Source organism: Panthera uncia, chromosome A2 (assembly GCF_023721935.1).
Source record: "Panthera uncia isolate 11264 chromosome A2, Puncia_PCG_1.0, whole genome shotgun sequence".
NCBI lineage: Eukaryota > Metazoa > Chordata > Mammalia > Carnivora > Felidae > Panthera > Panthera uncia.
In genome coordinates, this window is record NC_064816.1 from 20,643,959 (window position 1) to 20,658,490 (window position 14,532).

The following is a 14,532-nucleotide window of genomic DNA, read 5'->3' on the forward strand; positions in this document are numbered from 1 at the left end:
ACAGGAAGAGGGAAGAGCAGGGGCTGGGATGGGACCTAGCAGGGCTTCCTAGAGGAGCTGCAGGCAGCTGTGTGCTCTAGGGTGTGTTAGGAATGACATGAGGCTGGGGAGGTGAGCAGAGCACAGTTGTGAAGGCGGGGGAGTGGAAATATCAGAGGGAGAGCCAGGAGGATTCTCTCTGACTGAAGGCTATGGGAAGTCTGGGGGTGGGGTGGTGGGACAGAGGGACCCCAGCCGGACCTTGCCTGCCTGGCCATGTTGCAGAGCGCGGGAAGACACTGGTGCAGAAGAAGCCCACCATGTACCCCGAGTGGAAGTCGACGTTCGATGCCCACATCTACGAGGGCCGCGTCATCCAGATCGTGCTGATGCGGGCAGCCGAAGAGCCGATGTCTGAGGTGACAGTGGGTGTGTCGGTACTGGCCGAGCGCTGCAAGAAGAACAATGGCAAGGCCGAGTTCTGGGTGAGGACGTGAGGGCTGCAGCGTGTGCACGCACGTGTGTGGGCCCCTGGGTGAGCCTGGCTGAGGGGTGCAGGTCCTGTCTGGCCACTGGAGCAGCTCTGCGATCGGTGCTGGCTCTGTGATTTACCAGATCCCAGACCTTCTGAGCCCAGTTCTGAATCTGTAAAAGGAGAAGCTAGCAAAAGACCCCACCTCAGGGTCATTTGTTCAGGTGACATGAGTCACTGGATGCCAAGGGCTTATTGTAGCGCTGGGCACATAGTAGGTGCTCAAGGGAGCCATCCTTGCCATTGCGACTACTCTTTTCCCTTTTAATTTTGTGAAAGCACGATATGCACAAGGTAAAACATTTCAGAATGTATGTAAGGGTATGTCCTGGCCCCACCACCAGGCACCGCACCCACTTCTCAGAGGCCCCCATTGTTCCAAGTTCTGTTTGGAGCCTTCACAGATATTCCAGGCCCAGGCAGGCATTAGGGAACATATGTCTCCTCAACGGTGAGGAGGTGGGAGAAAGGGAAGGCTTATGGCCATCACTCACCTGCTGAAACCTGGACTTTGCACACGCATATGGCCATGTGGCCCTCATGGCCACGGATGTCAGCGCTGGCAGAGCACCTCTTGCCCCCTGGGGTTACATGTGGGCTCCTGCATCCAAGATGTCCCCACTGGAAAGACACTATGACTGTGAGGGACTCTGGTGAGCCTCCAGTGAGGTATGAAGGGGCCAGGAGAGAAGTTGACCTAGGGCTGTACGAACACTTGGCTGGTCAGGTAGAGATACTTGCTGTGCTGTCTGTCTACTCCACCAAGAAACGATATCAGTCACCAGGCATGGGTGTTGGCAGAGGTGAAGGTCCTGCCAGAAGCAGCCAGTCTATGTGAGGAGGCTGGGCATGCAGAGACTCGGACATAGAGAACCAGTGTGGGTGTCTCAACACGCATGTGTCTGTGTCTCTGTGTGTGCAGGGACTTGGGGGTGTGGGGGGGCATTCTAAGATCCTCGTTAAGGGGGCAGCCAGGAGTGGGGGTGGGGAGTTTCCCTTCCCACTCTGTTCCTGGGCCATGTGGCCGGGCTGGGTGTGGGCTGGATCTTTTCACTTCCCCAAATGTAATAATACCTCTGGGTAGAGGGTGGGGGCGGGGCTCAGGGGCGGGGCCGTGCCCACACTGGGCAGACAGGTGTCTGGCTAGGCTGGCAGGACTCCCTTGGCCTTGGGGGACCAACCATGGGGGCGGGTTCTGAGGCCAGCATGGCTGGAGCCCGCCCTCATTGACCCCCCACCCCCATCCCTTCCCTACCCTCACCCCTGCAGCTGGACCTGCAACCCCAGGCCAAGGTGTTGATGTCTGTGCAGTATTTCCTGGAAGACATAGGTAAGACCCTCCCTATCTGGGCTGGGGGTGTAGGTTCAGAGGCCAGAGCCAGGACAGAACCTTAGGGAAGCAGTCCCTGTGGGCAGTCTGTCCAGGGCCACCCTGGGAGGGACTACAGGAATGTTACCCTTTCCGGGGCTGGGGCTGACTTCACTACTCCACGGCCGCCAGATTGCAAACAGTCTATGCGGGGTGAAGACGAGGCCAAGTTTCCAACAATGAACCGCCGTGGAGCCATCAAGCAGGCCAAGATCCACTACATCAAGAACCATGAGTTTATTGCCACCTTCTTCAGACAGCCCACCTTCTGTTCTGTATGCAAAGACTTTGTTTGGTGAGGGCTGGCTGTGCCTCCTGAGAGTGGGGTCTGGGGAGGGAGGGCCCCACACCCAGAACTCACCCTGCCTGGGGATTTGCCTTTCAGGGGTCTCAACAAGCAAGGCTACAAATGCAGGCGTAAGTGTCTCCACTGCCCGGTCTGTTTGCACACGTGTGTCTGCCAGTACCTGCGTGCGTTCTCAGGAAAGCCCATGTCCCTGTGCAGGGATCACATGTCTAGACTCTGTGTGCTTGCATGCGTGCATGTGAGATTTTCCACGTCATTGTCTATGTACGAGAACCACACTCAGTGGGTGCATGAGTGGGCTTGCTCTGGCTCATGAAAGCCAGTTCTCTGTGTCTTTTCCTAGGCTTTGGTGCAGTATTTACATAGAAATCAGCCAATGCTACTTATCACGGCTCTTTTCCCCTGCAGAGGCTATTAGACCTTTTATAGTATACCCTTGGCTGCACATGTGCTTCTGTTTAGACATGTGTGTATATGGGTACACACATATAAGATACCTCCACAGTGGTGCTGGTTCTGAACACAAGCTCTGGGGGCACCTGGATGGCTCAGTCAGCTAATCGTTCAACTTCGGCTCAGGTCATGATCTCATGGTTCATGGGTTCGAGTCCCACATTAGGCTCTGTGCTGACAGCTCAGAGCCTGGAGCCTGCTTCAGATTCTGTGTCTCCCTCTCTCTCTGCCCCTCCCCCACTCATGCTCTGCCTCTATCTCAAAAATAAATAAACATTAAAAAAAAAATTGAGCACAAGCTCTGGAGCCAGATGGCCTGGGTTTGAATCCTAACTCTGCCACTTCCTATTTGTAGGGCCTTAGAGTGACTTAACCTTTCTGTGCCTCAGTAAAATGGGGATAATAGCCTTTATGAAGATCAAATGGGATAAAATATATAAAGCTGCAGTTTAGGTGACTAGTACATAGTAAGCATTTTATATAGAGAGCGTATTGTCATTATGCAGCAGTGTGTATATTCTGGTGTCTTTGTGGTGGTGGTGGTGGTGGTGGTGGTGGTGGTGGTGGTGTGTGTGCGCATGTGTGTGCATGTGCAGGAGAGAGCTTAGGACCCGTTTGCTGTCCCAAGCATAGCAGAGAGACAGGGGGCTCTCTGCCTGCAGTCCTCTCACTGCAATACTCTGTGCCCTCATTGCTGCCCCCACTGCCCACTAGGACCCCTTGAACCTTCCCTAATCTCTGAGATCCTCCAATTGGCCCGCCCTCCCTGCTCCTCCCCTTTCCAGGCCCCTCCTGCAAGGGCAGGCAGGAGGAGAGAAAAAGCAAGCTGTGGGCCCCAGGCGTCTGTGGGGTGAGGGTGTGGGCGATCAGGGAAAACAGTGGCTTTGTATAGAGGGCTGGACTGGGCCAGTGGGCGCCAGCTGACAGCTCTGCCCCTCCTGGTGCCTTCCCATCCCCCTCCTGGCCTGTGCCTCCTCAAGAATGCAACGCTGCCATCCACAAGAAATGCATCGACAAGATCATCGGCCGGTGCACCGGCACCGCAGCCAACAGCCGGGACACCATAGTGAGGCTGGGCCCAGGGCGGGGGACCTGGGGGGGCTTGGCCAGCTGGGAGGGATTTGGGTTCTCCCCACCCCTTCCCTGTGGAGCTTGTCCTTCTCCCCATTTTTCTTGGTTGCCTCCTTGGACTTCCAGATTGCCCAGTTCCTGTACCTTCCCCCTTGCCCCCCCTACCCCATGGCCCAGTGGAGCCCTTTTGAGCATCTTGCCATGCACGGGGTTGAGGAGAACTAGGGGTTGAGGAAGGAGCTAGAGCTGGCATGTGACCCTCAACCTGTGACACTCTCCTTCCCAGTTCCAGAAAGAACGTTTCAACATCGACATGCCGCACCGATTCAAGGTTTACAACTACATGAGCCCCACCTTCTGTGACCACTGTGGCAGCTTGCTGTGGGGGCTGGTGAAGCAGGGACTAAAATGTGAAGGTGCGTGCCACCCAGCTCCGGGGACTAGGGCTGAGCAGGAGGGCACTCCCAGCTGGTGCCTACCCACCCAGACCTCCTAAACTCCCACTAACTAATGCTGCCTTTGCCCCGCTGCTGGGGAAGGCCATGATGTCCCCTCCCCACTGGCTTCCCCATTTACCTGCTGTGTGACCAGGAGTCCCCACTGCTCTGAGCTCAGTGTCCTCAAGTGGAAGATAGGGGTAAGAGTAGAGTAGGGCCCAGGGAATCACTGAGGGACAAGCAGGCGGAAGGTGTTGAGCAAACACGTTTCACAGACCCCTTCCCTGGGCCCAGGCTTTAGTGAGGCAGAAACAGGGGGCCCCCTGAGAGGAAAAGTGGCTTGTCTAGGTTGCCCTAGACATTCTTTGAAGGGTTTAGAGTTAGGTCTCCTATCTTGTGCCTTTTTTTTTTCTTTTTCTTCTTTAAATAATGAAAGATTTAAAGCACTCACGATGGCTTCAGATGCATTTTTTTTTAAAGACCAGAAACCCAGCAGACTCCACCAAAGCCCTGCTTCCTCCTGCTCCCTCCTCCCCTCCTCCCCTCCTCTCTGCACTTGGCTGAGCCTGGGGGGACGGGGACAGTTCTCCCAGAGCCTGCCGGCAGCCTGTCAGGCCCTGCCTGAGCGGGGGCCCTGATGGCCCTGTGTCTGCTTCACCCCAGACTGTGGCATGAATGTGCACCATAAGTGCCAGAAGAAGGTGGCCAACCTCTGTGGCATTAACCAGAAGCTCTTGGCTGAGGCGTTGAACCAAGTGAGCCAGGTAGGCAGACACGGTGGGAACCCTGGACACAAGGTGGCAGGATTGGGGGTGGGCCGTCAGGGCTCATGCTACTATTAGAGAACCCTGGGGTGTGGAGTGGGTGGGCAGCATTTGTATTCATGACCCCACTTCTGGAAGATGTAGTCCAAGAATTAGCAGAAGGCAGTGGGCTTGTTCTCATATAAGAAATTATTCAAGTGGTTGTGTACTTGGTGAGCCCGGAGGACCACAAGGTTGGAATGCTTGGAACTAAGAGCACTTATTGTGTGTATGTTTTATGTGTTGTGTATGTTGTGTGTTTGGGTGTGGGTGGAGCTTGAGAAATGCCATAACACTTTAAGGTAAAATTCTAGAATCAATTACCAGTGAAGGCAACACAAATAATCCATTGAGTAAGTGGTGGGAGGATTCAATGTGCAAAATTTTCTTTCTATTCAGTGCCTTCCAGGCCATCAAGTTATCCCTGTGCTACAGGGTGTGTGTGTGTGTGTGTGTGCGTGCGTGTGTGCGCGCGCGCGCGCTCCCTGGAGTCCTGGGCTTTGCCCCTGCTGTCCCCCATTGGTTTTGAGAGTGGAGTCATGGATGGTTGGGGTTCTCCTTCTTGGCTGAGAGTTCTGATCCTGGTATGACTGACTGGATGTCTCCCTAACCTCTACCCTCTCCTCCAGAGACCCTTCCGGAAGTCAGAAACAGAGCCCGTTGGGATCTACCAGAATTTTGAGAAGAAGCCAGAAATCTCTGGAGAAATTGTCGCAGGTGAAGCTGGGCCCATTTCCCCCCGGAAAGTTCCCACTCCCCACTAGGACCCAAGATGGGACCCAACCTCCCTCTACTGTTGAGACCTGAAGGGAGATACCACCCCTGGAGAGGGAGTCCCTTCCTCTTTGAGGCCCCTTACCCCACCCCACCACTTGGCCCCAGGGGAGGGGACTCAGCAGACAGACACCTGAGTCTAAAGTGCCATCTCTTGGGCAGACAATGGGACCTACGGCAAGATCTGGGAGGGCAGCACCAGGTGCAACATTGAGAACTTCACCTTCCACAAGGTCCTGGGCAAAGGCAGCTTTGGGAAGGTAAGGGGCTGTTTGGCCCTGGGGCAACTCAATGGACCTTGGCCCAGGAACCCAGGAGCCCAGGGGCACCTGCATCCCACCCTACCTGGCTTCTTCCTGATGGGGTGCGGTTGTGGTGTCCTAGCTTTTGGCCTGGCCTTCCCCCCCCTCGACATCCTGCCCACCCATCAGGTGCTGCTTGCAGAGCTGAAGGGCAGGAAGGAGTTCTTTGCGGTCAAGGCCCTCAAGAAGGACGTGGTTCTGATCGATGATGATGTGGAGTGCACCATGGTGGAGAAGCGGGTGCTGGCACTCGCCTGGGAGAATCCCTTTCTCACCCACCTCTTCTGTACATTCCAGACCAAGGTACCCAGCCCTCCCACTGTCATTGTGTCTGGAGCCACAGCCCCCCTTGGCCTCCCAGCGGGGCCATGTCTCCCCTGCTTGTGTCCTCCAGGGCAGAGTTGTCCCCTAATTCCTTCCGCCCTTGGTAGCCCTCAGTAGAGTTGCTTCAGCCCTTTTCTGTGCCTCTGCTCACCGCTCTTTCCACCCCAGGACCACTTGTTCTTCGTGATGGAGTTCCTCAACGGGGGGGACCTGATGTACCACATCCAGGACAAAGGCCGCTTCGAGCTCTACCGTGCTACGTATGTGAGGGACCTGTGGGGGGAGGAGCCCTGCTGGTCTGCCCTCTTTTCCTTCTTCCCTGTCCCTGGAGAAGCCAGCCTGGGCTAGAGCTGGGCTTGGAGAGATTTGGGGTGCCTGGGGCTATCCCCACCATATGGGAAGCCATGGGTGGTGAGTGAGCTCTGGCTGACAGCACAGCACAGGCGTACTGGGGTCCTGTCCCCTGCTCCTTGAGCCTCAGCTTGGGCAGCCTTGCAGATGGTAATGCTGTACAACACAGGACCCTGGTGTACAACACAGGACCCCAGACTAATATGTACCCCTTCCCAAACTCTGTGGTGTGTGTGTGTGTGTGTGTGTGTGTGTGTGTGTGTGTGTATGTCTATATAAATGTATACACTCATGACAGAACTGTCTCATTTGGAGCTTTTCCTTAATAATTTTCTTTTTGGTTGCCAGGCCCCCTCCCCCTCTTGCCTGATACAAGATGTGCTTAATCAGACCCAGGTGGCCCATGGGGTTTTTTGCAGCATTTCCTGACCCTGGGGATAGGGGTGAGGGCCCAGGAAGAAGCAGGGGTTGGTCACGGAAATCCCAGAACACTTCGTCTCTCTCTGTCATCCAGGTTTTATGCAGCCGAGATCGTCTGTGGACTACAGTTTCTACACAACAAAGGGATTATTTACAGGTATGAGGAGGGGAGTGGTTGGGAGCCTTTCAGGAGGGAAAGCTCCACCCCACAATGCTCTGAGTGAGGCCCAGCCCAGCCATGGCCCTATCTCTGCTTAGAGTCCGTTGTTAGTTGGGTATTTGCCTAAACCTCCTACTCCATTGCTGGGATTCCTGTGGCCCCTCTGCTGAGGCTGGCCCAGCTCCAGGCACTGGGGACTCATTGCCCATACTTGGTTCCACTGGTGGGAGTACGCACTGCCTGGTAGTGTCTCCCTTCCTTGGAGCAATCGATCTTGCTCCGAGGCCCCATCTGAGCAGTCTAAGCTTCCATCAGTAGGGACTGGTTCCATCAATTCTCACCTAATAAATGACAGTCCCGTCCTGCAGTGGATTAGTAAGGACCCATCAGAAAGGCTGACTGAACTCTGTGCACTGATGTGGGACGGGGCTAAGCTACGTTGCCAGGTGGGTTACTAATCCGTGGGACAGTGTGCCTTGAATATTAGGATTCAGGATTTAGAAGGTGGGGGCGAGCGGCACATGGTGATGTGCTTGTCCCTGCCTGGGATTGCTCTGGGTATCGAGGTTAGGGAAAATGGACTTTGTGCTGTTTGCCCTTCTCTGGTACTTGTTACCGTGTGCGTAAATTACCTCCTCCAACCACAGACTGTGTAGAGCAGATGTGGTCCCTGCCCTCATGGAGTCAGACCAAACTGAGCTCGGGGCCGCCTCCACCGCTGACCAGCTAGGTGACCCTGGGCAAGTGACATCACCGCTCTGAGCCTCGATTCGGGCTTTAGGAAGTAGGATGGTGTATATCCAGCATGTAGCACACCAGCAGGTGTTTTGCAGGGAACACCCGTTTTTAGCACGTCTTTCTCCTTCTGCATCCTTGCCTCTTTGTCATTCCCTTGTCCCCTTGGGGAGATTCCTAGGCTTACAGGGTTGGAAATGGGGCCATGGGGGCTGAGGGGAGAGGAGGGGGATTGGTCCCTGATGACTCCCTTTCCCACACCATCCTCTCAGGGACCTCAAGCTGGACAACGTGATGCTGGACCAGGATGGCCACATCAAGATCGCCGACTTTGGGATGTGCAAGGAGAACATCTTCGGGGAGAAACAGGCCAGCACCTTCTGTGGCACCCCTGACTATATCGCCCCCGAGGTGAGTGGGCACCGTCCTAGCCACCAGCCCAGTGAGATACCTTGTCTCAGTGGGGGTGGGGACTGTGATGTCCGAGCCACAGCTAGGAGGGTGAAGAGGCCTGGTGGGTGCTGCGCATGCCCTGGGGCACCTCTCAGCTCCTGCACCCCTTCTCCTGCCCCAGATTCTGCAGGGCCTGAAGTACTCATTCTCCGTGGATTGGTGGTCCTTTGGAGTCCTTCTCTATGAGATGCTCATTGGTCAGTCCCCCTTCCATGGTGACGATGAGGACGAACTGTTTGAGTCCATCCGTGTGGACACACCACATTATCCCCGCTGGATCACCAAGGAGTCCAAGGATATCCTGGAGAAGGTGGGAGGCCCCGGGCTGGGTTGGCTGGGGCAGGGGTCAGTACACATTCAGATCGTGGGATGGCCAGAAGCCCCTCATCTCTGGAATGGTAGCCTCACTGATGCTCTGGTCCTAACACACTGGGGGGTATCGCTCGCTCTCCGTGTTCCCGGAGCTCCTGAGTCCACTGCGCCGAGTCAGCCTGGTATGGTGATTATGAGCTTAGGGTCATAAGCTGAAGCTCAGCTGAGTCTGTCTCCTTGTCTGCAAAATGGAGGCTACAGGGGAAACTGCCTCACAGAGTTTTTGGGAAAAAAACCATAAACGTGTGGTGCTCAGGTCTATGCCAGGCAGACAATAAACACCCAATGAACTCTACTGCTTTTAAGCACGGTCCCACCAGCAGGAAGTCCTGGCAGCCCTACTCCATGGACTGTCATCTCTGAGGGGCCCAGCGGTGCAGCGGGGCCAGAGAGGACCCTCTTGGCTCCAGGGGCCCTGGGTTGTGCTGCTGGGTTGGACTAGACCCGCCTGGGCACCCCTGGGCCTGCTCGGGGGGTTTGTGGAGGCTCTGGCCTCCCTGCAGCCCTCAGGTGCTAACCAGGGCCCCTACTGGGTTGCAGCTGCTTGAAAGGGATACAACCAAGAGGCTGGGAGTGACAGGGAACATCAAAATCCACCCCTTCTTCAAGACCATCAACTGGACTCTTCTGGAGAAACGAGCCGTGGAACCGCCCTTCAAGCCCAAAGTGGTACGTGATCCCACTCCCATGGGGGCCCCTACTGGATGTTGCCCTCCGCTGCCTTCCTCTTGGGCATCTCCTTTGCTCTGCTTCTCTCTTGCTTCATTTACATGCCTTCCTCCTCTCCATTCTGCCAGCAAACCTGCTTTCCCGGCCTCACGTGCACATTCGGTCACAGCCTCTACCCTTGTGTTCTTACCCTCTCTCTCCCTCACTCAGTCAGTCAAGAAACAGTGGGAACTGCAGATCCAGACATTCTTTAGGGCCCCCTGTATGCAGGCGACTAGGCTGTGGGAATCAGAGTTAAGACCTCGCTCCCTCCCTCCCATCTGTCTTCCAAGAAATACTGGAAATGCTGGGAGCCTGCTGGCTGCCTGTTGAGTGCCTGATGGGTACCGTGCTGAGCTGCGCTCCCAGGCCCAGAGCCAGAGAAACTCCAGCCCCTGGGGGAGATTATCACTTGCACACTGATGATCATTTGTGATAGGAAACAACAGCACGAGAGCTGTCACAAGGCCACATATGACCAGTTGTCACTGGGCGGGGGTGGGAGGGTCTGTCAGCAGGAGCCCAGATGTAGAGAACAGAGTGGGTCTGAGAAGAAGTGGGGTATGGGCAGGGTGGGGAGACTAGGCCAGGCAGAGGGCAGCTGCGAGGCATTCCAGACAGAGGAGGAATGTTCACACAAAAGCCCAGAATCTACAGAGGCCACCTAGGAGCCAGCAGGAGAGCAGAGGCAGGTTGGGGCCAGAATTCTTAGGTAAGAAGTTAGACTCTGTAGCCCTTCTCTGACCATAGCTCTTCCCTCTCGCTTCCTTTGTCTCTGTCAGGACACACTGCCCCCAGGCAGGCAGCCTGTGTAATGTGCCCCACATTTGTGTTTTGTCACCAGAGAGCATCGCCCTTGCTCCAGGGGTCTCAAACTCGGGGGCCCCTGGGCTGGGCACCGTATCACCAGGCCAGGCCAGCTGTAGGAAGGCCACACAGCCTGCTTTCGGTCTCTCGCTTTTGCTAGAAAGAGGGGCCGATTTATTTCTCTGCACTAGAAAACACAGGGCAGGTGTGTAGGTCAGCAGGGCCGTCAGTGGGAAATCATGGGGCCTCTGGCGAGCTGTCCGAGGGGCTTCAGTACCAAGAGTGGACCTCCCGGGAAATGGGGCCAAGGCTGTTTGCTCTGCCAGTTTTCAAAAGCCAGAAATCTGGGTTTTTATGTCAAATTGTCCAATTTTAAAATAATTGGCTAGGGGCGCCTGGGTGGCTCAGTCTGTTAAGCGTCCAACTTTAGTTCAGGTCATGATCTCACAGTTCGTGGGTTTGAGCCCCGCATCGGGCTCTGTGCTAACAGTTCGGAGCCTGGAGTCTGCTTTGGATTTTGTGTTTGCTCCTCTCCCGCTCATGCTCTGTCTCTCTCTCTCAAAAATAAATAAGCATTATATATATATATATATAATTCTTTTAAAAATAAAAAATAAAATAATTGACTCAAATCCCATTAAAAACCCAGTACCAGTCAAAATGATTGTACCTACCTGCTCAGTTTGGCCTGAAGGCCACCAGCCTGAGATCTAGTATCATTCCATTGTATCGCCAGAAGCAGAGTTGGCAAACTTTTCCTGGAACAGGCTGGTGCTAAATATTTCAGGCTTTGCAGGCCAGTCTCAAAGCAGCCATAGAAGATTTATCAACGAATGGGTATAGTCTTATACTAATAAAACTTTATTTACAGGCACTGAAATTTGGATTTCATTTAAATTTTACATATCATGAAATATTAATCTCCTTTTGATTTTTTTTCCCTAAACATTAAAAATGTGAAAGCCATTCTTTTTTTTTTTTTGAAGCCATTCTTAAAGCTTTTGGTGGGTGGGGTTCGCTCACGGGCTGTGGTTTGCTAGAACCCTGTTCAGGATGATGCCCACCTCTCCTTATCCAGGCCCAGAGTTCCTTGATGGCTTCTTTTATCCCCCCTGGTGAGATAGCACCCACTATCCAGCTGGGATCCTCTCAGGCTCTTGGGAGAGACTCCCTTTTCTGTTCTTAATAAGGCTGGCTCAGGGCACCTGGGTGACTTAGTTAAGCATCTGACTTCAGCTTAGGTCATGATCTCACAGTTCACAAGTTTGAGCCCTGCATTGGGCTCTGTGCTGACAGCTCAGAGCCTGGAGCCTGCTTTGGATTCTGTGTCTCCCTGTCTCTCTGCCCCTCCCCTACTCATGTTCTGTCTCTCTCAAAAATAAATAAACATTAAAAAAAAAAACAAGTAAAATAAACATTAAAGAAAAAAAAAGGCCAGCTCTGGTCTGGCCCAGCACTATGGGGATTCTGAGGTGTTTGGGACGCAGTCTTGGGAACTCAGGAACCTTTGGAGGGCCACCCTTTGGGTCCCACTCACTTGCCCCTGCATTCTGCCCACAGAAGTCCCCTGGAGACTACAGCAACTTTGACCAGGAGTTCCTGAACGAGAAGGCACGCCTCTCCTACACCGACAAGAACCTCATCGACTCCATGGATCAAACTGCATTTGCTGGCTTCTCCTTCGTGAACCCCAAATTTGAGAGACTCCTGGAAAAGTGAGACTTCCAGACATGCCCCCCAACCCTCCCCAGCTGGGGAGCCTGCGTCAGCCAGCACGGCCTGCCCATCCAGCCCGAGGCAGAGCAGACTGGGCGTCCCCCTTCATCGGTACCTGCCCGCACCCCCCCCCCCCAACAATGAGCAACAGTGTGATTGTCTGATTTCTGCTGCTGCCACCCCCTTACCTCCAGGAGGGGCCTCAGCTCCTGTCTGGCTGGGCTCTTATGGTACTTCTGTGAACTATGTGTGAATTTGCTTTTCCTCTGCCATCAGAGGGAAATTGTAAATCCTGTGTTTCATTACTTGAATGTAGTTATCTATTGAAAAAATATATTATACACACACACACACACACATATATATATATAATAGGCTGTATATATTGCTCAGTATAGAAGAAACATATGAGGGACTGGCGATCTATTGATTTTTTAAAATATATATGTATATATATACACATATATACACAGATACATATATGTGACCACAAAAAACAAAAAAGAGCACAAGCTGTTTGAACCACCAGGTTCTTTTATCTGTGTGTCTGAATAAACACCAAATGGTACTGACCTGGCTGTCGGGACACATTTGTCCCAGGAACGCTGGTGGCTGCTGCTCCCACTTCTGGAAGCTCTATCCCGGAAGCTAACTGAGCTGTTAGCTGCAAACACAGACGCCTGGGTTTTCATGCAAATGTGTTTGTATTTATGGGTTTCCTGTGCCTCTAAGGCCCTGGGCCTAAAGCAGAAACCTTTTTCTGGGTGGCTAAAGGGAGTCCTGAATGTGTCTGTGGGGCGATGGGAGGAGGTGGGACCCACCACAGACTGTGTTAGGAGAGTGAGGGCCAGTCTGGAAGAGCAGAGAGACATGAGCAAAGTCTTGGAGGCTGGCCCGGACTGGAGAGGACAGAGAAGAGGAAGGAAATAGGGCTGAGGCTTCAGGCCCCTCTAGATTCAAATCCCAGCGTAGCCAAAAGACATGGGCCTATCACTTAATCATCTTAAAGCTCAGCTTCCTCAACTGTAAAATGGGGACAAGGCGAGGTGATAACTAGATGGAACTCTGTATCTCATCGCTATTTTTCCCTGTCCCTGCCACAGAGAAGTCTGTGTTAGAGTTCTAGAATCTACTTCTCAAGAGTCCCTGCCTGCCTGGGGAAGGGGAGGGGAGCAGGATGGGAGAAGAAGGATGAGAACATGCTGAGCAGCTGCATCGGGGTTGAGCACCATGCTCCAGTGTGCCTGCGGTGTAGTGAGGACACTGGCTCCGAGAGACAAAGGTGGCGACCAGTGACCCCTGAGCATGGGCAGATCTCCCTTACCGCCACCTCAGTGTTTCCCTCCCTCTGGCTTCCCATTTCTTCCTCTCAGCCTCTTCCCCTACTCCTCCCCCCTTCTCTACCACCCCCCCTCTCTGGGCCACAGGCCTGAGGCAGGGCCTGCCCTCCAGCCCCCCTGGTCCAGCCCCTGGCCCTTCATCCCTGGAGGTGGGCAAAATGCCCCAGTGCCTGATTGGTTGGCCCTGACAGCCAGGCAGCTGACTTCCAGCAAGTTCATTTTTCTGGGCTGAGGTACAAGTTTCCAAGGCTGGAGAGAGGTGGGATGAGGTGGGGCTGGTGCTGGCCAGGGGAGGGGGCTGCGGGGATGGGGGCAGCAAACTCTCCCCAGAGAGACTAAAGTCCCCCTCCCCTCTCCATCCACCAGCCGTACTCTCTGGAAAGCAGTTGTTGAATCCCCCCTCTGCTGAACAGCAGTGAAAAGCCCTGAAGTGGGACTCACGGTCAGGTGGAAGAGACAGCGTGGCATGGGCTGTGCTGGGGGATCCTGACCCCTACCTCTGCTGCAACACACACAAGGCCCCGAGAGACCCCGTGGGGCTGTGCAGAGTGAGTTTAGAACGAAAGTACAGTTGGTGTTTGAACTCCAAGCCTCTCTCCATTGTTCTGCAGCTCCAAGGCAGAGCCTTGCACCGAGAGCCCCAGCTTCCTCCTGTGTGGAGTGGGGATGAGTGGTTTATCAGTCAGAGGCAGCAGAGGGTGATGGGAAGAACGTGGTGCTGAGAGTCAGGAGCCTGGAGTTTGAGTTTCACTCTGCCATCCACGAGGTTTTTCATTGAGCTTCAGTTCCCTCATCTGTAAAATGGGACAATCTTGCCGCTTTGAGGAGCTCTTGGCTTTAGGGAGCCCCTTAAGGACTGATGCTTGTACCCCACGGGGCCAGGCAGAGCCCAGGAAAGGGCAGGGGCTGGGCCTGTGGAGCCCACCTCAAGCAGCCTGGGAAGGGGAAGCAATGGCCAGGGTGCTGCCAAACTCCCTGGGAGGCTGTGCAGCTCCAGGCCTGTTGTCAGAGCTGGGTAGGTGCCAGGCCTGACCCGGCAGCCTCAGGAAATGCCTCTTGTGGCTGGGCCCAGAACCACATTTACACTGAAACCTGGGGGTCCAGAAGCAGGCAGGCTGT

The 14,532-nt window shown here is 54.3% G+C and overlaps 1 protein-coding gene across 1 annotated transcript in view; it reads left to right on the plus strand.

Annotated features, from left to right (window-relative positions):
• Nucleotides 1–12,378, plus strand: part of PRKCD (protein kinase C delta) — a 29,475-nt gene extending 17,097 nt beyond the window's left edge. The window contains exons 4-19 of the mRNA XM_049640704.1: nt 265–464; nt 1,781–1,841; nt 2,013–2,175; nt 2,266–2,297; nt 3,621–3,706; nt 3,998–4,127; nt 4,812–4,912; nt 5,581–5,668; nt 5,888–5,985; nt 6,157–6,330; nt 6,520–6,611; nt 7,217–7,279; nt 8,290–8,428; nt 8,592–8,780; nt 9,383–9,511; nt 11,918–12,378. Of these exons, the coding sequence (XP_049496661.1) occupies nt 265–464; nt 1,781–1,841; nt 2,013–2,175; nt 2,266–2,297; nt 3,621–3,706; nt 3,998–4,127; nt 4,812–4,912; nt 5,581–5,668; nt 5,888–5,985; nt 6,157–6,330; nt 6,520–6,611; nt 7,217–7,279; nt 8,290–8,428; nt 8,592–8,780; nt 9,383–9,511; nt 11,918–12,076 (1,904 nt within the window). The 3' untranslated portion in view covers nt 12,077–12,378. The remainder of the gene's footprint in view (nt 1–264; nt 465–1,780; nt 1,842–2,012; nt 2,176–2,265; nt 2,298–3,620; nt 3,707–3,997; nt 4,128–4,811; nt 4,913–5,580; nt 5,669–5,887; nt 5,986–6,156; nt 6,331–6,519; nt 6,612–7,216; nt 7,280–8,289; nt 8,429–8,591; nt 8,781–9,382; nt 9,512–11,917) is intronic.
• Nucleotides 12,379–14,532: the final 2,154 nt, after the last annotated feature.